Genomic DNA, 26,438 nt, shown 5'->3' with positions numbered 1-26,438 from the left:
ATGCGAGTGAAAAAGATAGCAATGGTAATGAATCAGTGACCCCAATAGCCCAAAGAACCCGGGGTCGGGCAAAGCTTGCTCCAGTTGTGCTTAGAGATGGCATAAGGAAACAAAAACAGACTGTGATTGCCCCCTTGCGACAAGGTGTCGGAGTGGAAGGGCCAGTATTTGTAAAAGTGCCCTTTTTCCCCGGCAGACTTAGTAATTTGGAAACAGTCAGCCGGAACTTATAGAGAAAATCCTGATAAAGTGGCACGTGTAGTAAAAATGGTTATGAAAACGCAGAATCCTGACTGGGATGATATACAAGTGATATTAGATACTCTGATGGATTCTACTGAAAAAGAAATGGTACTTAAGGCAGCCAAAGAGAGGGCAAGAGAAGATATTAGAAATGGGCTGGTAACAGGAAATTTAGATCTGAATTTCCCAGTTGAGGATCCAAATTGGGACCCTAATTTATTGTGCGATATGAGGAGGTTACGGAAATATCAAGAGTGGATCCAAATAGGAGTTCAGAATGCTGTGCCCAAAACTATAAATTGGTCCAAACTATATGAGGTTCGACAGGAAAAGAAGGAATCTCCCACTGCGTTTTTGGAGAGGCTTAAGGAGGTAGCAAGGAAATATACAGACCTCCAAATGGATACAGAGCAAGCAAAGGTTCAGCTCGCTCTCATATTCTTGGGCCAATCACAGGATGACATTCGTAGAAAATTGCAAAAATTAGAAGGGGAAGAATTAAGGAATTTGGATAAGTTACTCGAGGTCGCCTGGAAGGTATATAACAATCGGGAAAAAGAAGCTAGTAAAAGGCAGCAGCAGAATCTTTTGGCAGTAATACAGGGGAGAGGGAACCCAAATTTCAGGGGGCGTAACAGGAATGGTCGGGGTAGGAGACAAGTTACCCAGGGGTTAAGCCTGAATCAGTGTGCGTATTGTAAGCAGGAGGGGCATTGGAAGCGAAATTGCCCAAGTCTGAATAACCAGTTTGACCAGGGCAATCAGTTCCAGCAGGCTACCAAGGAGATGGTCCTGGGGGAGTATACTAGCTGACTAGACGTAGAACCGGTAGAACAAGTTAAGGAACCTGTTGTAAATATACAGTTAGGGCATAAAGAGGTCAGATTTCTAATAGATACGGGAGCTAGTTTTTCTGTATTGAATGATTTGGAAGGACAAACTGGGGACAAGGAAACAACAATAGTCGGCGCTACAGGGAAAGAGAAAAAATGGCCTTTCCTGCAACCTCTAGATTTGTGTTTTGGAAACAAGATTATAACACACGAATTTTTATATGCACCTGAGTGTCCAATTCCGCTTTTAGGGAGAGATTTGCTAGCAAAACTTGATGTGGTAATAACCTTTGAAAATGGAGAGCTTATAATGAAAATACCTGAATCAAAGACGGGACAGATATTAATGATCAAAGAAAAACCTGTCCCCTCTATCCCTAGGGAGGTAGAAGATGCAGTGATTCCCTCTGTATGGGAGACAGATATACCAGGGAAATCTAAATTGGCACAACCAGTGCATGTAGAGTTAAAAGAAGGGGCAAGGGCTGTACAAGTCAAACAATATCCCATAAAACCAGAAGCACGGCAAGGAATAGTAAAGATTATTGAGAAATTCTTGAAATACCAAATTTTAGAAGAATGTGAATCAGAATTTAATACACCAATATTTCCAGTAAAGAAGCCAAATTGTGAATATAGATTAGTGCAGGATTTGAGAGCAATAAATAAAATAACAAAGGACATTTATCCAGTGGTAACAAATCCTTATACATTGCTAACATCTGTAAAGGAGATATATAAATGGTTTACCGTAATTGATTTAAAAGATGCCTTTTTCTGCATCCCCCTTGACAAAGAAAGTAGGAAACTGTTTGCCTTTGAGTGGGAAAACCCAGGGAACGGAAGGAAGACCCAGCTCACCTGGACACGACTCCCACAAGGCTACAAGAACTTGCCCACCCTATTCGGAAACCAACTGGCAAAGGAACTGGAGATTTGGACTGAAAATGGGCAAGTACCAAGAGACCAATACTTATTGTTGCAGTATGTTGATGATATACTAATAGCTACAGAAGAAAGGGCAACCTGTATAAAGGTAACCATTGAGATTTTAAATTCACTGGGAATGGGAGGCTATAAAGTATCCAGAGGAAAGGCACAAATCGCACAACAGACTGTGATTTACCTGGGATGTGAAATTTCACAAGGGCAACGAAAACTAGGTACTAACTGTATCCAAGCAATTTGTGCTATTCCAGAGCCCCAGAATTTACATGAGCTGCGAGTCTTCCTCGGGATGGCAGGATGGTGTCGCTTGTGGATCATGGACTATGGACTGATTGCGAAACCCCTGTATGAAGCTCAGAAGACACAGCCATTCACCTGGGGCAAACCACAGAAAGAAGCCTTCCTAAAATTAAAGGAAGCACTGACAACTGCTCCAGCACTAGGGTTACCTGATCTGTCTAAAGACTTTCAGCTGTTTGTACATGAAAGGCTGCGCCTAGCACTAGGAGTCCTGACCCAACATCTGGGAAGCTGGAAAAGGTTGGTGGGCTACTTTTCCAAACAACTTGACAGCATAAGTGCCGGGTGGCCCCCATGTCTGCGGGCAGTCGCAGCTACTGTGATCCTGATACAAGAAGCCAGGAAACTTACTATGGGAAGGCACATAGATGTCTATGTACCACACATGGTAACCACTGTCTTAGAACAAAAGGGGGGCCATTGGCTATCTCCCAGCAGGATGATGAAATTCCAGGTAGTCCTGACTGAGCAGGATGATGTCACATTAAAAACAACTAACCTTTTGAATCCAGCTTTGTTCCTAGGTACCACAGCTGAAGAAGGCCCATTAGAACACAACTGTGTAGAAGTAATAGAGTACACCTATTCAGCAAGAGAAGACCTGAAAGACGTCCCACTAGAGCAGCCGGAGTGGGAGCTGTTTACAGATGGGAGCAGCTTCATGGAAAACGGAACCAGATACGCTGGATATGCGGTAACAACAGTCAATACAGTAGTGGAGGCAAAGGCATTACCACCAAATACATCTGCCCAGAAGGCAGAACTGGTTGCTTTAACCAGGGCACTAGAATTAAGTGAAGGGAAAAAGGTAAATATCTGGACTGACTCAAAATATGCTTTTGGAGTGGTGCATGTACACGGAGCACTGTGGAAAGAAAGAGGACTGTTATCTTCTCGGGGTACACACATTAAACATCAGGATGCAGTCCTGCAATTGATAAAAGCAGTACAAAAACCTGAACAAGTAGCAATCATACACTGCAAAGCACACCAATCAGGAAACTCCAAAATCTGTGAAGGAAATCGAAAGGCAGACTGGACAGCCCGACAGGTTGCTCGAGAGGTACAAACAACAATGGCATTGATACCTTTGAAGCTTAATGTATCCCAATTCAATTTGCCTCCAAAACCAAAATATTCAGTAGAAGATGAGAGACTGGCACGTTTGCTAAATGCACAAAAGAATTCAGAGGGATGGTATGTAACTGCACAAGGACAAATAGTGGTACCCCCCTTGATAATGAGAGAAGTTCTACAAATTAAACATAATGAATGTCACTGGGGAGCAGAGGCATTGGTAAAATTGCTAAAGCAGAGTTTAATTTCAGTACGGATGTTAACAATGGCAAAATCAGTAATGTCAAAATGTGATATCTGCTTGAAAAACAACCCGGTGGCCAGGCGACAGGCACAGCTAGGAAGAATTTGGATAGGAATAGAGCCAGGAGACTATTGGCAGGTAGATTTTGTAGAACTACCAAGAACTCGAGGATACAAATACCTGTTAGTGGGGATTGACACATTCTCTGGGTGGCCAGAAGCCCTTCCCTGTCGCACGAACCAAGCAAAGGAAACAGTTAAGTGGTTACTACAGGAGATTATTCCCAGGTTTGGGGTACCCCTAGGGGTATCATCAGATAGGGGACCCCATTTCATAGCTACAGTAGTAGGAGAGGTAAGTAGATTGCTGGGGATAAATTGGGACCGACACACACCGTGGAGACCCCAGTCAAGTGGACAAGTAGAGAGGATGAATCAGACACTAAAAAGGCAAATCAGTAAAATATGCCAAGAAGCCAAATTGCAGTGGCCCCAGGCTTTGCCAATAGCACTGTTGAGGATTCAGATAAAGCCTAGGAGTGGGATGTCAGTCAGTCCTTATGAGATATTGTATGGGAAACCATATGAATCTCCTGAGCCTAACCCTAATGTACACGTCACAGGAAAGCAGGAAGTGTATAATTATGTTCTGTCTCTCGGGAAAACTTTAGCTCGGCTCCGCAGCATCCTCGTGTGGAATAGACCAGTGACTCTCGAGAACCCAGTCCATAACATACATCCAGGAGACGAGGTGTACATAAAGAACTGGAACGAGGAAGCGCTGAAAGAAAAGTGGAGTGGACCCCATCAGGTACTACTGACCACCTTTACAGCAGTCAAAGTAGCCGGCGTGGAACCCTGGATCCACTATACCCGAGTGAAGAAAGTCCATCCTGGATCACGGACTATATAAACTCTGGAATCAACAAAGGCTGCAGATAAGACGTGTTTAATTGCTTTCAGAATGCTATCAGTAATTGTGCTAACGTTATGGTTATTAATATCTTTAGGATGTGGAATGCAAAATGATCAACTAACCACTCTTCATTCTAGAATGAAGAGAGAGGTACAAACGGAAACACAGGTGATAAAGGTTTCTAATGCAGTTTGGGCTGAGAATGTAATGATTGGATTAGTCAAAGATTTTGCCAAAATGCAAAACACCAGCTGAATAACTGCCTGTCTGCCAATACCAAAGGCAGCAGGAGACCCAATAAATTGGGGAATCATAACATCAAAACTACCTGAAATATAAAAGAACAAAACAATTACCTGTAAACTGGTACCCGAATCGAGGCAAGTTACAGAAACAACTCTGGTATGGGAATGTGAGGCCAAGGATAAGAAAGATCAGATAGAGCCTTGGGACAGTGCATGGTCTGTGAGTATTCTTCAAAGATTCCAATATATGGCAAACACCCCTTGGTGTATTAAGTGGGAAGGCCCCGAGAATGAAACAGATCCAGCAATAACGAACACTGCCACTAGTAGCAGAACGAGGGCAGACAAAGTAAGTTGGTGGGCATGTAATAAAACTTAGGACTGCACTTCAGATGATGAAGAGATAAAACAGATGCCACCCCTGGCAATAGCCCTACAAATTGGTTGTGCTTGCAGAGGGATCAAACATAAACAAGGCAGAGTGAATTATAAAGTAATTATAGGATGTACCAGGATTACAATCCGAGGTCCAGGACAATTTGTATGGGCAGCAAGTGATGGTACCTGGACAACACATCTGCCTGTAGACGGGAAAGTAAAGGAGATTACTTTAGGCCTGCCAACCTTATGTCCAATTTGGAAAAAGTCCCCATTTAATGGAAAACATGAACTTCTGCAGATAAGAGCAAGACAAGAAGTTCTAGACAATGAAAATCCAGATGACACTTGGCAAGAACCCTCTAGTGGAGTGAAATTTGGATGGGCCCTAGAGTCATTGCTTGGTCCTATAGCAAACTATAAGAGCAGAGAGATGCTGTACAAACTTACAGGTCAGGTAGGTAGACTGGCAAGAGTCACCTGGGAAGGATTTAAAGAATTAAATATACAATTAAAAGTCACCACAAAAATGACTTTACAAAATCGATTGGCCCTAGATATGTTACTCCTGAAAGAGCATGGAGTATGTGGATTTTTAAAGGGACAAGTTGATCATTGCTGCGTTCATATCCCAAATGTAACTGCAGATGTAGAATATGACATCAATCAGTTGAAACAAATAGATCATGAAGCACAAGAAGAGCAAAAGGATTTGGCTACAAGCTGGTTAGGAAAAATCTTTAAAGGATTAGGGTGGAATGTGAGTTCATGGATTAAATCTATCATTGAGAGTGTGATAATCTTAATAATTGTATTCTTAGCAATTTGGTTAGTTTACAGCATCTTAAAGGGAGAGATACAGAAGAAAACATGCTGGAACCAGAGGATAATAAAGGCACTGACACGAGATCCACGCCCACCATCTTCTGGTTCTCCAGTTCGTAACAGCATCCATGACAACGTTTACATCAACCCTGGATTTGAAGAACCAAGTACGAACTGAGGAATAAAGGACTGTATCAAGTGAAAACATTTACACCTATAGTGAAGTGAAAATGCTTTCAAAGGGGGGAGAATGACAGTGGAACCCTGGAAAAAGTTAAAGATAGAATCTAAAATGTTAGGCTTTGTGCTTTCCCAGATCAACTGCTTCTGCGTAAGCAGTATGATAAATTATATAATTGTTAGATGTGATGATTGTTTAGTAATTAAATGTAATTATTATATAACCATAAGAAGAATAGTGAGAAACTATGTTGGAAATTCAGAGAGGGGCTAAATTTATGTATACAATAGAACAATATAAGTTTAATAATTAACATGAAAGTTATGTAACGATAGAGTATAAAACATGATCATTTCGGATGTATGGTCGGAGTCAGATTTGGGTTGAATATACCCCGATTCCCAGAGCTCTTAATAAAAAGCACCGCATATAATCGCTCCGTGATTATGTGTTTTGAATGCTAACATTGAGAGCACAGAGTGATTGGTTGGAAAGAGCTGCAATGCAGATGCTGAGTAGCAAACAAAGAATTAGTTACTGGTATAAAGGTAGAAATAAAATGCATTCTAAGATTGATTTGGACAAAATCGTTTTAAAATACCTTGAACCTTGTGTCCTGTGACTTTTGGTGCCTTCTCTTTGTACGCTAAGTCTGGTGTGCAGCCAGCGTGCTGAACTGTTGATAAGAGAAAAAATAAACAACAACCTAAAGACCAAAAAAACCAAAAGTCACGTTCGTTTCTCAGTCCTGGCACAGAACTTTTAGGGGTGTCCCCATCAGGGGATCCTCGGGGGGGTTTCACATCTCCCTACCCCCCTTCCTGCCCCGCTGCTCATCCCCGCTCCAAGCCCTGCAGCCGGGGCCCTCGCCGCTTCACAAAGGGACCCAAAATTAACCCTAAATCCACCCAAAATTACCCCAGAACCCATCCTGAGGAGCTCTGGGGGAATTTTAGGGGGGTTTTGAGGGAATCTGGGGAGATTTTGGCTGGGTTTGAATCCTACGTCAAATTTGTTGTCCAGGAGGTACCAAAACCACCCAAATTTCACCCAGAATCGACCCAAAATTACCTAAAATTAACCCAAAATTACGTCCAAATCTATCCTGAGGAGGGATTTTGGGGGAATTTCAGGGGGAATTTTGGGTGGGTTTGAATCCTACGCCCACTTCGGCATCCACAAGGTACCAAAATCACCCAAAATTACCTGAAATTAACCCAAAAATTCATCCTGAGGGGGTTGGGGGGAGGTTTGGGTGGGGGGGGGAAGTTGAGGAGATTTGGGGGTTTTGGGGGGGATTTGAGGGGTTGTTTTCAGCAGTCATCATCATCCAAAACACAGCACCCGATGCCAAAGCCGAGACCAAACCCTAAGGACTGTGCCCCTTGTGCAGGGGAGATCAAAGAACTGCACCCCTTCTGGGGAGGAGATCAAAAGCCAGAGGAGACTGAGCTATTAACTAAGCAAAAATGCATTCATTTCATCAAGTATCATAATTTCTGTTACTTTATCCTTTGTGATTAGGTCTGGAATGCTTTTCTATTCCTTGTTAATTTAGCTGAATATTATTCATTTTGGTTTTGTAAATGATTAAGTGATATTCCTGATGTTATATATGAGGTCCCATATGTCTAATTTAATAAACCACAAACTTAAAATTTAGTAGCAGTTTTACTGAGATAAAATAATACAATCAAATTTAATCCAGTAGTTACAAAAAGAAATTTGGCAGTGGTTCAGATAAAGCATAAGCAAAACTGATTGATCTGGGTATGGGGAGGGCTTCCCACCCTGCCTCACGTGCAAAAGGCAAAAGGATCCAAACACAACTTATATACTGTGTGCTAATACATATTCATCAATATTTTCCTGTAAATCTCCTCCTATTTCCGATTCCTGAAATCTGCATCACCACACACACAGCGCATGCTCCTGCTGGGGCTAAGGGGGCTTCTGGCTCTTTGCTTATCTTCTTGGAGGAAGGCCGACAGTCTTCCTCGCTGTCCTCTGAATAACCTGACAGGTTGTGCCTGTGCCCCAAATCCTGTGTTATGTAAGTGAGCACTATGCTCCAATTAAGCCTTATTATTTTATAGATAAGAACACAATTTTAGACTCTCTGTCTGGAATTGTCCCAGCGTTATTCATGTCATGGCCAATCCTGTCCTGGGAGTTGTCTTAACTTTGTCTTGATGCCAATTCTGACTTGGGAGGCTTCCTAAATTTTGTTCATCAAGGGCATTCCAATCTCCTGTATCCTGTTTCCCACAGGTATCATCTACAAAGAAACTCATTTGTTTCATGACATTAATCACATATACCTTTCCAATTATTTTCCAAAAATACTGAAATAATTACAATTTTGTTAGAACTAATCACATCCATTTATCACAAGAGGCCAAAAGCTTGGAAAAGGATGAAAGAAATGCTCCAATGATGACTATGACAAAAAAATCCCAATTTATTTTTGACAGCAAATGAACACCGGCTGCCCTCCAGCCCTCCCAGCCTGGCAGGCCAAGCGGTGCCGTTCCCATGGCATGAGGCGCTGGCAGCCTGTGGAGAGAAACCAGAGAGCCATGGTCAGTCGCAGCAGGCTCCTTTCCCCCTGTCCCGCCATGGCTGTGCCCGGGCCAGGCTGCTGACTCTGCTCAGAGCCCAAACCTCCCGACCCATTCTCTGTTTTTAGAGAAGGGCAGCAGGGCAGGCCACGTTCCACCTCCTCTGCTTAATCAGGGCACAGCAACCTCCTCAGCAGCTGCAGGAGCGGGATGCCCATGTGCCCGCAGCCGCCTGCCTGGAGCCCTTCTGCCAGCCCAGCTGTGGAGCCGGGTGCCCACCTCTGGAGAGCTGCTGCCAGGAGAGGAGCCGTTCCCGCACCAGGCCCTCGTCCTTCTGGAAGGGGCTGTCCCTGCAGACCATGGCCCCAGGGGTAGCGCTGGCCCTGCACGTGCTCCACGGACGCTGCAGGCGCTTTCCTGTCTGGTCCGGGCCCTAGGTGTAATCCTCCTGGGAAAAACAAAGAACAATTGCATGGAAGTCAATTCAAAACGAGACCTGGAAACAAGAAAAAGCACAAAGCCTGTCACCGTTTCACAGGCCTGTGGAGGGTCTGACCACTCCATGGGAGAATTAAACCTGCCCACGGGTGGGGAAAATTCTCACCTTTCCTGCCCATAAAGGCACCGCTTCCTCAAGGGCCTGCAGAGCAGACCAGCTGGGGCATGGCTTCGGAACCTGTCCCCCTCTGCCGCCCCCCATCCACATGGATGGATGCTTTTGTCAGGCTGGCTGCCCCCGCCTCAGCCTGTGCCAGGCTGGCTACTTTATCACCCTTTGTCTTGAAAACTTAATCCTAATATCCAACCTAAATTTTCTTTGGCACAACTTAAAACTCTGTCCTCTGGTTCTGTCAGTTGTTACCTGGAGAAAGAGACTGACCGCCACCTGGCTACAACCACCTTTCAGGAAGGTCACCTCTGAGTCTGCTTTTCTCCAGGCTAATAAACCCCAACTCCCTCAGCCACTCCTCACAGGACTTGTGCTCCAGACCCCTCACCAGCTTTGTTGCCCTTCTCTGGACATGCTCCAGCCCCTCAGTTTCTCTCTCAAATTGGGGGGCCCAGAACTGTACACAGCACTCAAGATAAAGTACAGGGGAAGAATGCCAGGTACACCAGTTCCAAGTGCAAGGGAAGATAGACCTCCCTGTTCCTGCTGGCCACACCATTCCTGATGCAGGCCAGGAGCCCTTGGCCTTCTTGGCCACCAGGGCACACTGCTGGCTTATGTTCAGCTGCTGTTGACCAGTACCCCCAGGTCCCTTTCTGCCTGGGCGATGTCCAGCCACACCGCCCCCAGCCTATAGCTCTGCAGGGGGTTATTGTGGCCAAAATGCAGGACTGGACACTTAGACTGATTAAACTTCATCTTATTGGACTCTGCCCATCCATCCAACTGTTCCAGGTCATAAAAGGAGGCCAGGTTTGTCAAACATGACTTTCCCCTCCTAAACCCCTGCTGGCTGGCTCTGATACCCTCGGCCATCCTGTAAGTGCTGTGTGATAGCACTCAGTATAAACTGTTCCATTGCCTCACTGGGTACTGAGGTTAGACTGACTGGCCTATAATTACCAGGATCCTCCTTCCCACCCCTGTTGTGAATGGGTGTCACATTGGGCAGCTTCCAGTCATCTGGAACCTCACCAGTGAGCCAGGACTGCAGGTAAATGATGAAGAGCAGCTTGGCAAGCTCATCTGCCAGCTCCCTCATCACCCTGGGGTGGATCCCATCTGGACCCATGGATTTATGAATATCCAAGCAGCTCAGCAGTTCTCTGACTGCTTCCTCCTGGATAACAGGGGGCGCATTCTGCTCCCTGACCCCATCTATCAGCCCAGGAGCACAGCTGTCCTGAGGACAAGCCGTCTTCCCACTAAAGACTGAGACAAAGAAGGTGTTAAGCACCGCTGCCTTCTCCTCATCTGCAGTTACTAAGTTTCCTCCCTCATTCAATAGAGAACAAAGTTTGGTCTTACTCTTCTTTTTGCTGTTAATATATTTATAAAAGCAATTTTTATTATCCTTTACAGAAGTTGCCAAATTAAGTTTGAACTGAGTTTTGGCCTCCCTAATTTTTTTCTTACGTGCCCTAGCAACCCCCTTAAATATTTTCTGAGACCTCACCCTCCTTCCAAAGATGATACATCCTCTTTTTATTCCCAAATCTTTTCAAAACCTCGTTGCCCATCCAGGCTGGATGTTTGCCTTGTTGACTCATCTTTTGACACACAGGGACAGTTGGTTCCTGTGCCCTCAAGATCTCTGTTTTGAAGCACATCCACCTTTCCTGGACTCCTTTCTTTTTAAGGACTATTAAAGGAACTCTGCAAGGAACTCTCTGAATAACTCTCCTAAACACGCCAAAGCCTGCCCTTGGGAAGCACAGTGTGAAAGTCTTATTGATGTGTATCCCGATTTCATCAAATATTGAGAATTCTATAATTTCATGATCACTGTTCCTCAAGCGGCCTCCAACCACCCCATCTCCACCCAGCCTATCTCTATTCTCAAACAACAGGTCCAACATAGTCCTTCCCCTGCTGGGCTCACTCACCAGCTGTGACAAAAAGTTGTCCTTCACACACTCTAAAAGCTTGGAGGCTGCTGTTGAATTTTACTGCTCCAGAGGCTTGCTCAGCCTTCAGCTCTTCAGTGCAGGAACTCAGTGTCCCAGGGCTCATTAACATCCAGAACACCATAACAAACCAAGTCTCTGGGAATCATTTCATTTCAGTTTCCAAATAATCTGTTGTTAATATGACAGATTTCAGAAGTGTATTTAAACCGAATGTATTCTATTTAAAAAGAAAGTGAGAAAAGATTTTTTAGGTCCTGTTTAGATTTCTTTTTCCTGTTAATTCGATTATATATGCAATCTCCAATTGACACTGAATCCAGGTACCTCCTCATGCAGTTTGAATAGATATGAAAATCAAGACCCTTCATGGCTGACAATCAATCAGACTCTGTCCCTACCCCCACCCCACCATTTCCCCCATCCAAGCCCTGGCACTCAGAGCAATCTTGTGCAAATCTGAGCTCCCTCCAGCCCAGGCTGCACCTGCAGCTTTCAGCTCCTTGGCTCCAACTCCCACCTGCTTTCAATGGAGAAGGAGCTGCCTGAGACACAGAGGGATGTTCATGTCTTGTCAGCCAACAAAGCCAGGGGAAGGCACAGCTCCATCCAATGCAAAAGTCATTCCTCTGCTGGCCTCTGCCCTGCCCCTGATCCCCACAGCCTGTCCTGTTTCCTTCATCCCTCATTTGCCAGGCTCTTTCTGGGACAAGGGAGCTCTGCTCTGGCTATGGAAGGAGGTGCAAGTGCCACCACTGGAGTGGGAAGCACAGCTCATCAGGTTTGTGTCCTTTGGGAGTCAGGAACTGGTGAGACTCAGAGGCACATGAAGTTTCTCTTCATGGCACACGTAAAAATGTGAATATGATAAAATTTAATAAAAACCAAAACCCTTCCCTCTTCTCCATGTGACATTCCAGAAACATATGACATGTCCACCATCCACAAGGGATTTCCATACAGGAAGGATTTGAGACAAAGACAACTTAGTTCTAGTTTTATGTCACTCTTGCTCCAGTCTGAAACAGGGCCCAGCATAGTGCTGGGATCATCAGAGAGCTGAGGTGTGTGCTGGAATTCAATGCCCTCCCCATCGCACAGCAGCCCTGCATTTCCCTCCTGCAGCCTTGGTCTCCAGCATAGCCATGGAGGCTCTTTGGGCTCTGGACTGTTGCTGCAGACCCCAAGAGCAGCTGAGCTCTGCCTTTGGCACAGTCAGGCCTGGCCAGCACAGGCCATGCTCAGCAATTGCTTGTGTGTGCCTGGCCTTGCTGTCAGCCCCGGCAGCGCCTGCGTGGCCCCTTTGTGGCCCTGTGCTGGCCCAGCCGTGGTGGCCCAGCCCCTGTGCCGGCCCAGCCCAGGCCAGGACCATTGCGGCCGGGAACAGCCCCTGTTCTGTGGTGCCCACAGCAGCCTTGGGGCTCTGTGCCCCATGGCCTCCCTGCTGGGCAGCCTCTGCCACCTCCTGCAGAGCCCGTGGAACCTGTGGGGCTGCACAGACAGCCCTGCCCTGGGCTCTGCCGGCCTCTGGGCCAGCAGAGAGGCAGCCAGGGCTGGCCATGTCCAGGAACAGGCCCTGAGCCCCGCAGGAGGATGGAGCTGGGCCACAGCCAAACTCAGCCCAGGCCAAAGCTGGGCTCAGCAGCCAGAGCTGCCAACACATGGGCACAGAGGCTGGCACTGACAAATGTCCTGGGCCCCCTCCCTGCTCTGTCCATGCCACCAAGGGCACAGAGCAGCCTCCTCTCTTGGCCACTTGCCTGTTTGCAATGCCTTGCACAGGCGCTGGCCCTGCCCCACAAGGCCTGGCCTGAGTCCTGCCCCTGCACGCTCAGCCAGGCTGAGATGGACACTGATGATTTCTGGGCCTGGCTCTCTGAGCCCAGCCCAGCTCCTTGCAAGCTCTGCCAGCTGCTCTGAGCTCTGGGCAGCACCAAGGGCCTCTCCCCAGCCCAGCCCAGCCGGCTCTGGCCCCACAGCTCTGCTCAGGCCAGGCCGCTCTGGGCCCTGGCCCCACGGCCTCAGCCCCTTGCAAGGGCACAGCAGCAGCTGCAGCTGCCACAGGACTCAGCCCCAGCAATGCGGCAGGTGCTTGACCAAGGCCAAAGGCGGCTCCCTGGCTGCCCTGCTCCCCTCGGGCGGAGGTGCTGAGAGCTCTGCAGCCCCTGCTGCCATCCCATCTGCCCAGGGCAGCACAAGAGCCATGGCCTTGGGGCCCTCAAGAGCTGCTCCTGCTCCAGGCCCAGGGCCCATGCCAAAGCTGGGGCAGCCACAAAGCTGTGCCCATTTCTGTCGATTGCTGCTCTGATGGGGATTGGTTCTCAGCTTCTTGGCATTTGATGATGAACTTTCCTACTGCAGAGGCCTCTTCTTTCTTGAGCTCTTCAGTTCAGGAATTCACGAGAAAAGGCTCATAAACATTTGTTCACAACGCCTGAACAAGAAAAGCCACAGGGAATACTCCAGGTTTTCAATTCTTTCGTGGTTAATTAGACACATTTCTGAAGTGTATTAAAACTGAATATACTGTGTTGGAAACAATGAAGAGAGAATTGATTTCTCCTGTTAAGTTTTCTTTTCCTGTTTATGGACTGATATCAGCAATGTCCAATTGATATTGACCACAGCACCTTCTAATGCAGTCTGAATAAATATTAAAATCAAGAGCTTTAAAGCGGACGATCAGTAACGCTTTGTCCCCACCACTTGCCCACCATTTCCCTCATCCAAACCCTGGGAACCCTATGGATCAGGAACAGGTAAGATACCATCCCTGGAAGTGTATAAGGAAAGACTGGATGTGGCACTCAGTGCCATGGTCTGGGTGACAAGGTGATGTTGGGTTCCAGGTTGGACTTGATGCTCTCCAAGGTCTTTTGCAGCCTGGTTGATTCTCTGATGATTGTGACACTAAGCAAGGCCCTGGGGAAGCATGGGGCCATTGTGACACTAAGCAAGGGGCCTGGTAGCACTAAGGGGACAATGGTGACACTGTGTGTGACATGGCAGCACAGAGCCAAGGGGCCATTGTGACACTGTGGGGCTGAATGGAAGCAAGGAGTCCATTGTGACAGTCTGGGTCCTGCTGGAACCACAGAGGTCACTGGGACACTGCAGGGCCTTGTGGAACCAAGGGGCCATTGTGCCACTATGGAACCAAGGAGACACTTGGAAGAGCGTGGGGACAATGGAATCAAATGGGCATTGCAGCATTGCAAGGACTCTGGGAACTGAGGGAACAATTGTGACACTGTGGTGCCCCGTGGAACGAAAGCGTCCCTGGTGATACTGCAGGATCTTGTGTCACCAGGGCTCCATTGCGACACTGCAGCACCAAGGAATTCATTGTGGCACTCTGAGGCCTCATGGAACCAAGAGGCCACTGTGACCCTGCAGGGCCTTGTGAAACCATACAGAGCATTGTGACAGAGATGGACCTGGTGTCATGATGGGGCCATTGTGACACTGCAGGGCCCCATGGAACCAAGGGGCCAGTGCTGCTCCTCAGGGACTCCTGGAATGAAGGAAACATGTTTGACACCGTGGTGGCGCTTGGGACCAAGAGGCCATTGTGACACTGTGGAACCAAGGAGATCATTGCTGCACTACCAGACCTTGTAGAACCAAGGATCCATTGTGACACTGCAGGGCCTTGGGGGACACGGTGAGATTGTGACACCAAGGGATGCCAGGGAACCAAAAGGAACATTGTGACACTGGGAGGCCTCATGGAATCATGGAGACCATTGGGACACTCGGGGGCCTCATGGAACTGTGGTGACACCAAGTTGTCTGGGAGTGTTGATGTGCTGGAGGGTAGGAGGGCTCTGCACAGGGCCCTGGACAGGCTGGATCCAGGGCCCAAATCCAACAAGGTGAGGTTTAACAAGTCCAAGTGCTGGGTCCTGCACTTTGGCCACAACGCCTGCAGTGCTACAGGCTGGGGACAGAGTGGCTGGACAGCAGCCAGGCAGAAAGGGACCTGCCAGGAACTGATGGACAGAAGGCTGGACATGAGCCAGCAGTTTGCCCAGGTGGCCAAGAAGGCCAATGGCTCCTGACCTGGATCAGGAACAGTGTGGCAGCAGGAGCAGGGCAGTGATTCTTCCCCTGTGCTCAGCACTGGTTGGGCAGCTCCTTAAATGCTGCGTCCAGTTCTGGGCTCCCCAATTTAGGAAGGACATGGAGGGGCTGGAGCATTTCCAGAGAAGGGCAACAAGGCTGGGGAGGGGTCTGGAACACAAGAGCTTTGAGGAGTGGCTGAGGGAGCTGGGGTTGTTTATCCTGGAGGAGAGGAGGCTCACGGGAGACAAGGCAGTGTGAAGGAACAGGTTGGACTTGATGACCTCCAAGGTCTTTTCCCACCTTGCTGACTCTGGGATTCACTGAAACCACCCTTGGAGCAGTTGCAGGAGGAGCCCTGGGCCTCCTCTTCAGGAGCTCCAGCAGCCCAGGTCCCTCAGCTTCTCCTGCCAGCCCCAAAGCCCATCCTGTCACTCCTGCAGAGCCTCTGCAGCTCCTCCTCATTGCCCAGAACAGGGAGCCCCAGAGCCAGACACAGCAGCCCAGATGTGCCCCCCTGGCCTGGGGTGCCACTGGCAAGGGAGCAGCAGGAGGCACTGCAGGAGCCCGCAGACAATTCCTGCAGCACTTGTAGGATGATCCTGCTGCCCAAGGGATGTTTCCATGGTGCCAAGTCTGGAACTGCAATGGGGAGTGGGGCCAGAGAGGAAAGGGCAAACAGGGATGGGATGTTTGCAGGGCAGGGAACAGGGCTGGGCAACAGGAAGAAATTTGTGCCAGACAGAGTAAAGAAAGCCAAGGTAAAGCAAAGGAAATGCTCAGGGCAGTCTGGGGGTGGCTGCCAGGCAGCCCTGGCTCTGAGCAACAGCATCTGCAGTGGGACAGGAAACTCCCAGCTGATGGGAACAAACTTACTGGCTTACTGCAGAGACCAGGACAAAGCTGAGTGGTTTCCCTGGTGTCCCCCCAGCCCTTGCTGGCCCCAGGGGCTGATGGCATTTGTGCCTCTTGATCATGTCCCCACACCAACAGCGTGGGGCTGCTCATGGGGCTTTTCTGTGCTGAGCATTGGCCTGGGTGTGTTCTTGAGGGAGCCTGGGCAAGGAGCCTGGAGCCCCCAGGCCCTGGCCTGAGGCGTCAGCACTGCCCCAGCAGTGCCCATGGCCTATCCCTGCTGCAGCCCCGGCACTGCCATCCCCAGGGCTGTGCCTGGCCCCGAGAGCACTCAGGCCCTACAGCAACACCAGGGCCACCAGGGCAGTGGGGCAGGGCCACGGCAGCAGCACTGGCAACACCAAGTGCTGCTGCTGCTGCTGGGCACAGCTGCTGGGCCAGCCCTGATCTGCCCCCAGCTCTGCACACAGACATTGCTGTACTGTGCAGAGAAGGCAACAAAAGGGGCATCTCCAGGGAAAACCTTGCTGTACTGTGGCAGTGAGGAGCTATATTCTTGATAGCTTCATATGAAATAAATCCTTTATTTCATTTAAAGGTATCAAGAGCACAGCTCCTCACTTACACAGTCTACAGGTCACAGTGGACGTGTGGAGAAACAAAATGAGACATGGCAAAACTGATTGCTTTCATTTAGGGACAACATTAAAAAAGGTAAACAACGAAAATGAAGCTCCAAAATGAAACCAACAAGAAGTATCAAAGACAACTTTTATTACAAATTATTTTCAGAAACTGTCCAGCAGTTTAATGTTTCTTACATTGTCTAGTCATCAGTCTCCAGACTGCAGCCTTAAGCTTCTGGTTCCTCAGGCTGTAGATGAGAGGGTTCAGGGCTGGAGGCACCACCAAGTACAGAACTGACACTGCCACATCCAGGGATGGGGAAAACATGGAGGGGGGCTTCAGGTAGGCAAAAATGCCAGTGCTGACAAAGAGGGAGACCACGGCCAGGTGAGGGAGGCAGGTGGAAAAGGCTTTGTGCCGCCCCTGCTCAGAGGGCATCCTCAGCACAGCCCTGAAGATCTGCACATAGGAGAAAACAATGAACATAAAACAACCAAATACCAAAATGACAGTAATAGCAAGAAGACCAAGTTTCCTGAGATTTGAGTGTGAGCAGGAGAGCTTGAGGATCTGTGGGATTTCACAGAAGAACTGGCCGAGGGCATTGCCATGGCACAGGGGCAGGGAAAATGTATTGGCTGTGTGCATGAGAGCATTGAGAAAGGCACTGGCCCAGGCAGCTGCTGCCATGTGGGCACAAGCTCTGCTGCCCAGGAGGGTCCCGTAGTGCAGGGGTTTGCAGATGGACAGGTAGCGGTCGTAGCACATCACGGTCAGGAGGAAATACTCTTCTGAGATGAAGAACACAAAGAAAAAGAGCTGAGCAGCACATCCTGTGTAGGAGATGTCCCTGATGTCCCAGAGGGAATTGTGCATGGCTTTGGGGACAGTGGTGCAGATCATGCCCAGGTCACTGAGGGCCAGATTGAGCAGGAAGAAGAACATGGGGGTGTGCAGGTGGTGGCTGCAGGCTACGGCGCTGATGATGAGGCCGTTGCCCAGGAGGGCAGCCAGGGAGATGCCCAGCAATAGGCAGAAGTGCAGGAGCTGCAGCTGCCGTGTGTCTGCCAATGCCAGCAGGAGGAAGTGCCTGATGGAGCTGCTGTTCGACATTCCTAACTCTGGGCATTGTGGACTGTCGAAACAAGACATTGAAAAGCTGAGACCAAGCTCTTGGAATCAACCCTATAGGGTTATTTTAGGAATTCCCTCAAAACTACTTCTCTACCTGTGGGGAAACTTCACTCAATATGTTTATTCTTGAGCTTGGGTTTATGCTCCTGATTTACTGATTCATCTTAAGCACTGCTCTCAGCCTGAACCGTGGGGAAGCCCACAGGGAAAAGAGGGCTCCCTCTGCCCCATTGCAGTCAGACCTGCTGGTCCCCACAGAGGTGCACTTTGCCCATTCCACCTCCCTCTAGTTCAGGGTGATCCAACATAAACTGAGCTTGAAAAATTAAGTCGAGTTTTTAAAGAGTCCAGTTTAAAAGTCAATTTCTCTAAGCCCTTCTCTCTTTCCCGACGCAGCTGGACAGGGAATGATGCCAAGGGTTGGTCTGGCTCTCTTCTGTCTCAAGTTGTGCCTACTGGGAGCTGTTTCTCTCTATCCAAGCCTTGTCCCTGCCAGTGCTGCCAGAGCCCAGCAGGGGGCTCAGCTCTGCCCTGCAGACCCCTCCCAGCACAGGGCACTGCCCAGGGGCATCTCCCTGCCAGCAGGGCCTTAAGGGCAGGCCAGAAAAACAGAGATGCTGCAAGCCAAGGTGCTGCTGCTGCTGGCTGTAGGGAGAGGAGGCTGAGGAGGCACTTTCTGAGGGAGATCTGAGGCCCATCTGCTGATGCCCAGGCTGACAGTGCAGGAGTCTCAGTGACACAGCCAAAGCTGACAGACCCTTTCCCTTCCCTTTAGGAGAAAGCTGAGAGCAGCCCTGGCCATGCAGCACCATCTCCACAGCAGGAGGAATCTGCCCTGATGGGGGTGGCTCCTTCCACCTCCAACTTCTCCCCTGCAGCGTCCATGGGGAGCTGCCAGGCAGGCTGAGAGCTGCCCCTGGCAGGTGGCACATGCCCTGGGCTGGCCAAGAGCCCTGAGGGCTGCAGGGGATGCTCTGCAGGACAGCCCTGGGAAGCCCTGGCTGCAGCCCCAGCTTCACCCCCTGCAGCCGTCCCAGGCAGCAGGAGCCGTCCTGCCCTGTCCCTCTGACAGTGCCCAGAGCAGCCCCACTCTGCAGCACATCCTCCTCCTGTTCCTCCTGTGCCCCAGAGAAACTGGGAGAGTCCTCCTGACACATCCCCCAGGCTGTGGGGTGTGCTGGCTTCAGGAGATCCCTCCAGGAGCACAGTGGACATTGCTCTGCACCCACACACTCACCATGCACAGGGCTGTGAAGATCTTTCCCCAAGTGAAGTCTCAGCTCAATCTCTTCCCAATCCTGATTGCCTTCAGCCTGTCTCTGCCTGGCTCCTGTCCCCTCAGTGCCTGCAGGCAGAGCCTTCAGCCCTGCTGGGCTGGGAGAGGAGCTGGCCCTGGGAAGAGCTGTTCCTTTAAAGCTCAGCAGCACAGACACAGCACAAGAACTTTAATGAGCCTCTTGGGGATTTGGTGTTGTTTACATCAGACTCAGTCCCTGAGAGAGTGCTCAAAAACTTCTCAAGAACTCAAAATTAAATTGAAACTCTGAAACTTCTTAAATTTTAATGGTTCCCACTGAGGAACATGACTGAGAAAGTGTCTCCAAGTTCCAGTTAGTGCAGAACAATGGAGGCTGTGATCACAGCTGGGGACAAGCAAAGCAAAGGTGTCTCTGGTGCTGAGCAAAGCTGGATGTGTTTGAGGAATGCAAAGGGCCAAGGCCTGATCCCCAGCCCCTGGCCAGTCAGATGCTGTCCCTCCCTCCTTGCTCAGGGCTCTTCCCGGGATGGGCACTGGCATGTGGGGATGTGCAATGCCAGGGGCAGGAGCATGGGGCGGCCCCTGCCAGGCTGCTGAGCAGAGACAAGGAGCAATGAGGCCCCAGGCCTGCAAGGGTCACTTGTCTCCTGCTCCTGCCTCAGGCCCAGGGCCAGCAGCCATGGCCAAAGTGCTGCCCAAGTTGGCTGTGGCAGGGCTGTCTTGCAGCTGCTGTCTATCCCTGTGCCCTGTGCAGCCCAGGCTGTGCCACAGTGTCCCTGCCCTGCTCCTCTGTCTCTGCAGGCTGTCGGCATCCCCCGGCTGTCCCACCTGGCTGGGCCCTTCCTTTGCTGACAGCTCTGCCTCCTGCCTGCCTCTGCCTGTCACACAAAGCCTGGGGCTGACCCAGACTCCTTCTGGGGGATGTGTTGCACCACAGCCCATTCCTGGGAGGGAAATTCTCATCTCCTCATGTCCAGTCTTGGTCTCCCCTTCTGCATTTGTGGTATAATTTCTCTATCTGGCTGTTTCCCATTATGGAGAAAAAGCTCAACCGTTTGCTAATCCACCCTTCCAGCCCTTCCAGGACACTGCTGTTCTATCCTCAGTCTCTTCACAGGTGAGCCTCCATACATGAGTTATGTTCTTGAGGCCTGCAAATCCCAGCCTGGGAGATCCTTCCGCCGTCTCCAAGGTTTTTTCAGATGAAAACATTCTGCTCATAGTCTTAGAATATCACCAAAGGCCAAGACCAGGCAGAGCTGTCTATCCGGCCAGCTTTTGTCTAGAAGCAATCCTGGGATAGATGGAATTTTGGCAACTAATTCCAATTTTTGCCATGGCCCCTGGACAAGGCCAGTTCTTTTCCATAGGAAGGCAGGCACAGAGCCCTGGTGCTTCCAAGGAAGATGAGATGTGACCACCGGAAGCCCAGGCCAGGCAGATCTGGCAGGTTTTTCTTCTGCGAATACCCTTGCATGCAGGAAATTTCTAGTGGAGAATACCAATTTTGTCCATGGGGTTCTGAAAAGAGAGACAGTTCTTTCCATAGGAAGGAAAGCATGGAGCCCCAGTGTTTCATGGGCAGATGAGAGGCAGCCCTTGACATTTCAAGATCTGTCAGACCTGTCAGGTCCCCCCTGGGAGGCCAAATCAGCCAGAGTTGTTCCATGTTCCCCTGGTTCTATGAGGCCCCACAATGTCCCAGTGGCTCCGTTGCTTCCATGAGGCCCTGAGGTGTCACAATGGCCCCGTGGTTACATGAGGCCCTGAAGGGTCCTAATGGTCTCCATGGTCCCACGAGGCCCCACAGAGCCATGGTGGTCTCTTGGTTTCATGAAGCCCCACGGTGTCACCATGGTATCTCAAAGTGTCACAATGGTCTCCATGGTTCCACCAGGTCCTCACAGTGTCACCGTGGTGTCCATAGGAAGGAAACAACCAAGCCCCAGTGTTCTAGGGGCAGATGAGGGGTAGCCATCAGAGGCCAAGGGCAGCCAGATTAGATAGGTCTGTCAGATTTTGTCTGGGAGCAATCCCTGGATATAGGGAATTGTAGAGGTAGAATACCAGTTTTGGACATTGATGCCTGGAGGAGAAGGACGGTTCTTTTCCATAGGAAGGAAAGCACAGAATACCAATGTTTCAGGGTTAATGAAAGACGGCCATCAGAGGCCAAGGCCAGCCAGACTTCTTTATCCTGGCAGCTTTTGTCTGAAAGCAGCCCTTGGATATAGGGAATTTTGCTAGTGGAATCCAAATTTCAGCCATTTCTGCATTGATAATAAGGACAGTTCTTTTCCACGGGAAGGAAAGCAAAGAGCCCAAGTGTTTCAGTGGCAGAAGTAGAGAGAGAAGGTTCCTGAGAGACCAAGCCAGCCAGACCTGTCTGTCCTGGCAGCTTTCGTCATGGTGGAATCCTTGGCCATACGGAATTTGAGAGGTGGAATCTCAGTTTTGATCATGGGCACCAGGCAGCACTGGTTTTTCTATAAGAAAGTGCAAAGTCCAATCTTCTTTGAAGAACACAAGAGGTGACCACCCATGGGCCAAGAGAGCCTGATCTGTCTCTCCTAGCACCTTTCATCTGGAGAAAATCCTTAGATGTAGGGAATTTTGGAGGTGGAATCTCAGTTTTGGCTGTGGGCACTAGGACAGGAAGAAGAGTTCATTAGGATGGAAAGCACAAAGCCCCAGTTTTTCAAAGGCAGATGAGAGACAGCTCTTCAGAAACCAAGGCCGGCCAGACCTGTCTCTCCTGGAAGCTTTTGTCTGGGAGAAATCCCTGGATATAGGGAATTCTGGAGGTGGATTCCCAACTTCAGCCATGGGTGCCTGGATGTGAAAGGTGCTTTTTTGCCATAAGAAAGAAAAGCACATGGTCCCAGTGTTTCAAAGGCAGATGAGAGGTGGCCCCTGGGTGGTCTAACCCAGACAGATCTGTCTGTCCTGGCAGGTTTCATCTAGGAATAATCTTTGCTTATATGGAAATCTGGAGGAGGAATCCTGATTTTGGCCATGGACACCTGGAGGAGAAGGACAATTCTTTCCACAGGAAGGAGAGCCCAGAGCCCCAGTGCTCCAGGGGCTGATGAGCAGTAGCCCTCGACATGCCAGGGGCAGCTGGAGCTGTCAGGTGGCCCCCAGGTGTCCCAGCCAGCCAGGCCTTGATGCCTTGAGAGGCTGCCTAGAACAGAGGCTGGACAGTGTTACAGGAATAAAGTAGGGATTTATTAAAAGGCCTTCAAAGGATACACCTGGGGCAGTACAAAAGCCCAGCTGAGGGTACACCCAAGATCAACAATAGGTCACATTTTCACATTTTTATAAGTTTTGATCCATTTCCATACTGGGGTTTATTGTCCAATTACAACTTGAGGTTATGAAGTCCCATCCTCCCAGTCTGCTCTCCTCAATTCACTGTTTGCACTTTTTGGGCCTGAAGCTGCAACAGTGTCCTTGGCTCTCCTAGGTTTCTAGGTTTCCTACTCCAGTTATGGAGAAATATTTCAAAGAACTTCTAAAAAATATACACTCCTATTTTAAAGGGTGTATTTTATTACTGCTCTATTTGTAGCAGAGACAATTGCAGCATTCTGTGATTGACCCGGTGTCTCTCCTCAGGAGCTCTGGCCTGCTCACAGAAGCTGTGCGTTGAGCTCTGATCCAGTGTGGAAAACCTTGCTCCACATTGCCCAGCCCCATCCTGTCTGTCCTCACTGCCCTGGGACATGCTGTGCTTGGAGAGCTGGCTGCACTTAGCCTAAGAGGGGTTTTCCCTTTTTGTATTTTTTGAAGCAATCTAAAATTCCTGAGTTTCCCCACTGAAAACAGATACACTGCTCAGGTGTGTGTGAAGACCAAGCTGCCACCAATAACGTTCCCCTCACCCAAGGCAGAACTGTTCAGGAAATGTTTTAGACCTTTGCACTCCATGGTTCCATGAGGCCTTGCTCTGTGGCAATGGACTTTAGGTTCCATGAGGTTCCGTACTCAACTGTGGTATCCTTAGTTCCAAGTGTCACCATGGCCCCTTGGTTCCACGGGGTCCTGCTGTGTCACAATGGGGTCCATGATTCCATGATTAATGCAAAAGCTTTGCATAAGCAACAAGCAACACCATGGTCTCCTTGGATCCGCATTGTCACAATGAACAATGGGTTCCATGATCCCAAACTGTCACAATGGATATTTGGCTCCATGTGGCCCCTCTGCGTCATAGGGGTTTCCTTGGTTCTGTTATAAATGATCAATCGAAAGTCAAATTATTGAAAATGTGAAAAGATTTATCTTTTTCTGCGACCAATATACGGTTCTCAAAACTGCCACAGCCAAAGAGACAGCGTTGAGCCTGAGTTTGGCTCTGGATGAACCTGGATCCGACCTCTACTGGATTGAACCCTCCCCCTTTCACGAGAGCGGCTTCTAGTGGGGATGTTTTATACAGTTTATTATGCTCGAGGGTAAGGAGTCCAAGTTTCTTTTGTAACTCTGCATATTCATAGTTGGTTCTTTTGCTGTGCACAGCTGGACAATTGCCATTTCCTGGTTGATAGCCAGCGTTGATCGAATCCCGGGAAGTCGTGTATTCACATGTATCTTTCTGGTGACTTCGGCTCTTGTGATCGATGTTATCTGCAGGGCGATGATCTCTCTTTGGCGTCTTCCGATGGCTCGGGATGGTGGTGATCATTGTGCTGGTTGCGTCTATTCATAAGCTAAATGCTGATCGTTATACTCCTGCCTTCAGGAATTTCAGAATTTGAATAAACGTCCACCTCTCAGGCTGCTTGGGGTCAGAGACTCGTTTGGATTTCACAATCTTTACAAAATACATTCTTTTATAGCATGAATTATTTCTAACATATATTATAATCCCTCCCCTTCAATATAAACATATTAATTCATGCTCCCTCCACAAACCAAATTACTATTATCTATTTAATTTCTACATCTGCCCTCCACCTTTAAGGGTCTCCTACAAAGAGAAGGCTTTATTAAATTCTCATCACACCCTGCTCTCCTTGTGGGATCCCTGGATAACCATTATAATTGTTCTTATTGCATTTGACCTGTTTCTCAAATTTTGCCAGGACTTCAGCAGCACTTCTTGCACATTTTCCTTCTCCCAGGCTCATGATTTTGGACACGCTGTTTCTGGAAGCCAGCTCTGGGTCCAGGGGCACTACTGCTATCTGCATACCCTGTACCACAGAGTGTGTCAGTCTAATAAAACAAGGTATTAGACACAAGAGTAATATGACCCCAGCTACTGAACACAGCACAAAACCCATTATTTTGTTCCACAAGGCCCCGTCAAATAATCTGTCCCACCAAGATGACTGCAAGATTGAGTTCAACTTCTGAACTGGGACATGGGCCACTTTCTTTATTTCGGCTGCCAAACCTCTTATGGTTTCCCCATAATCATCAATTTCAGTGCAGCACTCCGATTCATTGAATATCCCAAACACTCCCAGTTCCTTGGCATGCCAGCAAATAGTCTAAAGCTATTCGATTTTGCTACACAAAAGCCCCCACCTGAGTGTGCTGCTGACTTAATAAGTCCAGGGCCTCCAAAGTGTGATTTGACACAGTTTCCACCACTGCCTGCAGCCTGATCAACCGGTTCAGCAGATAGATTGGAGTCCTATATCCATAGTTTCTGTCCTGAGCCCACATGCCTGGCCCATAATAATCAATTATTCCTTGCCGCAGGCCGTTCTTCCTCCCCCCAAGTTTGCCTGCCGCTTATTACAGGTATAATTTTCTTCATGCTTCTTCTCTCCCTCCTTAGGGTCTCCTAAAATAGGGCCCCTAGCATTTTACTTTTTATTTGGGGAAGAATGAAGAATACTGGTCGGATCATGCCCAAAGTGCATGATCCCTTCTACCTTGGAGGTAATTCGTTGTATGCTTTCTTTCCACAAATCCAATCAATTCCATCTGGGGCTTTACATCCGATATTAGTTTTCCCTGGGTCTCCCCAGTATTCTCTCAGTCCTCCCAATGATTGGTGAGGATTAGTTCTGGCACTCTTGACCCAGCAAAGTCCTATCTGATCATTCCAATCACAACTTGTCTTGTTTCTCTGACTCCAGTGCCCTGTAGGAGGTTCTGATTGCCAGACTTTGCTCTTGCTGTTCAAATTTACTGACAAAATAGTTATACACGGAGTGTATCCCACAATTTCGTTATATCTTTCCCCTCTCAACTGATGCAGATCGTTCCAATCACCCTTTGATCCAACACCCATCCCTCAGGTCTCTGTGCCAATTTTGAGACCCTTGGGTTGTCCCATTTCAAAAGCTGTTCCAGAGCCAAGCCTTTACGCTTCCAAGGCCATTTCTCTGCCAATTTCAGCCCCCCACAAATGCAACAATTTGACAATCCCAATTCCATGGCAATTTCCTGCATTAAATCATGAATAAGCTCCAGTCTGGGGAAGGTAGTTCCCCATCAACATATTGTTTCTCCAGCAGTTTGTACTGCTCTCCCAGAGTTTTCAATCTTTCTTGCTCCACTATTTTCTTCCTAAGTTCTGACTCCTTCCTTTTCAGTTCCTGAGTAATTTCCCTCATCTTTCCCTCAGTATCCGTTCCATCTTTGTTTCTCCCAAAACAGACAATCCTATCATATTGCACGCAGACTCTATCATCATTCCCCAGTGCTAAATCCAATATGATTGGTTCCCTACTTAGGGTGAATTTGTTGTCGAATTTCATATTTCTTCCCACCCAGTACATCTTTCCGTTCATCACACACATCCCCAGTCTTGCATTGTCATAACACAATGGATTCCCCTGGTGATGTGCCACAAAAATTGACTCTGTCTTTCCCCCAAACCACATTGTCCGATTACATTGATTGCAAACAGGGATTGATATTATTTCCACATTCCTTTTCCGTATCTGATGTCGATGCTTGTCTGACTGTCTGTTCCATGTCCCCACCACCGGATCTATACATAATGATTTACATAATCTGACCCGAGTGCCGTTTATCAAACAGTACCTGCCAGGCTCCCTGATGCACTCCTCCGGGGCTGGGTATGCTGAGTTTCCCCCATCCCTTTGTTCGATTGGGACTGTCTGAATGCACATATTGCACTAGTCCACGGAGCTCTGATTTCCGTCATGGATCGGGGTCTCAATGTGCAGACTCTACTCTACATCCTG

At 48.7% G+C, this 26,438-nt stretch overlaps 1 protein-coding gene across 1 annotated transcript; it reads right to left on the bottom strand.

Annotated features, from left to right (window-relative positions):
- Window positions 1-17,008: 17,008 nt before the first annotated feature.
- LOC128945305 (olfactory receptor 14A16-like) lies at window positions 17,009-17,984 on the bottom strand. The gene has a single exon (XM_054289029.1). The coding sequence runs from the start codon at window positions 17,982-17,984 to the stop codon at window positions 17,052-17,054; it is 933 nt and encodes a 310-aa protein (XP_054145004.1). The 3' UTR covers window positions 17,009-17,051.
- Between the last annotated feature and the right edge of the window lie 8,454 nt (window positions 17,985-26,438).

The sequence above is a fragment of the Melozone crissalis genome, unplaced genomic scaffold (genome assembly GCF_028551555.1).
Source record: "Melozone crissalis strain CALT ecotype California unplaced genomic scaffold, PUWL_Pcris_2 ptg000063l_1, whole genome shotgun sequence".
Classification (NCBI taxonomy): domain Eukaryota; kingdom Metazoa; phylum Chordata; class Aves; order Passeriformes; family Passerellidae; genus Melozone; species Melozone crissalis.
Note: the sequence above shows the minus strand (reverse complement) of the source record. Positions and strands in the feature narration are given on the sequence as shown.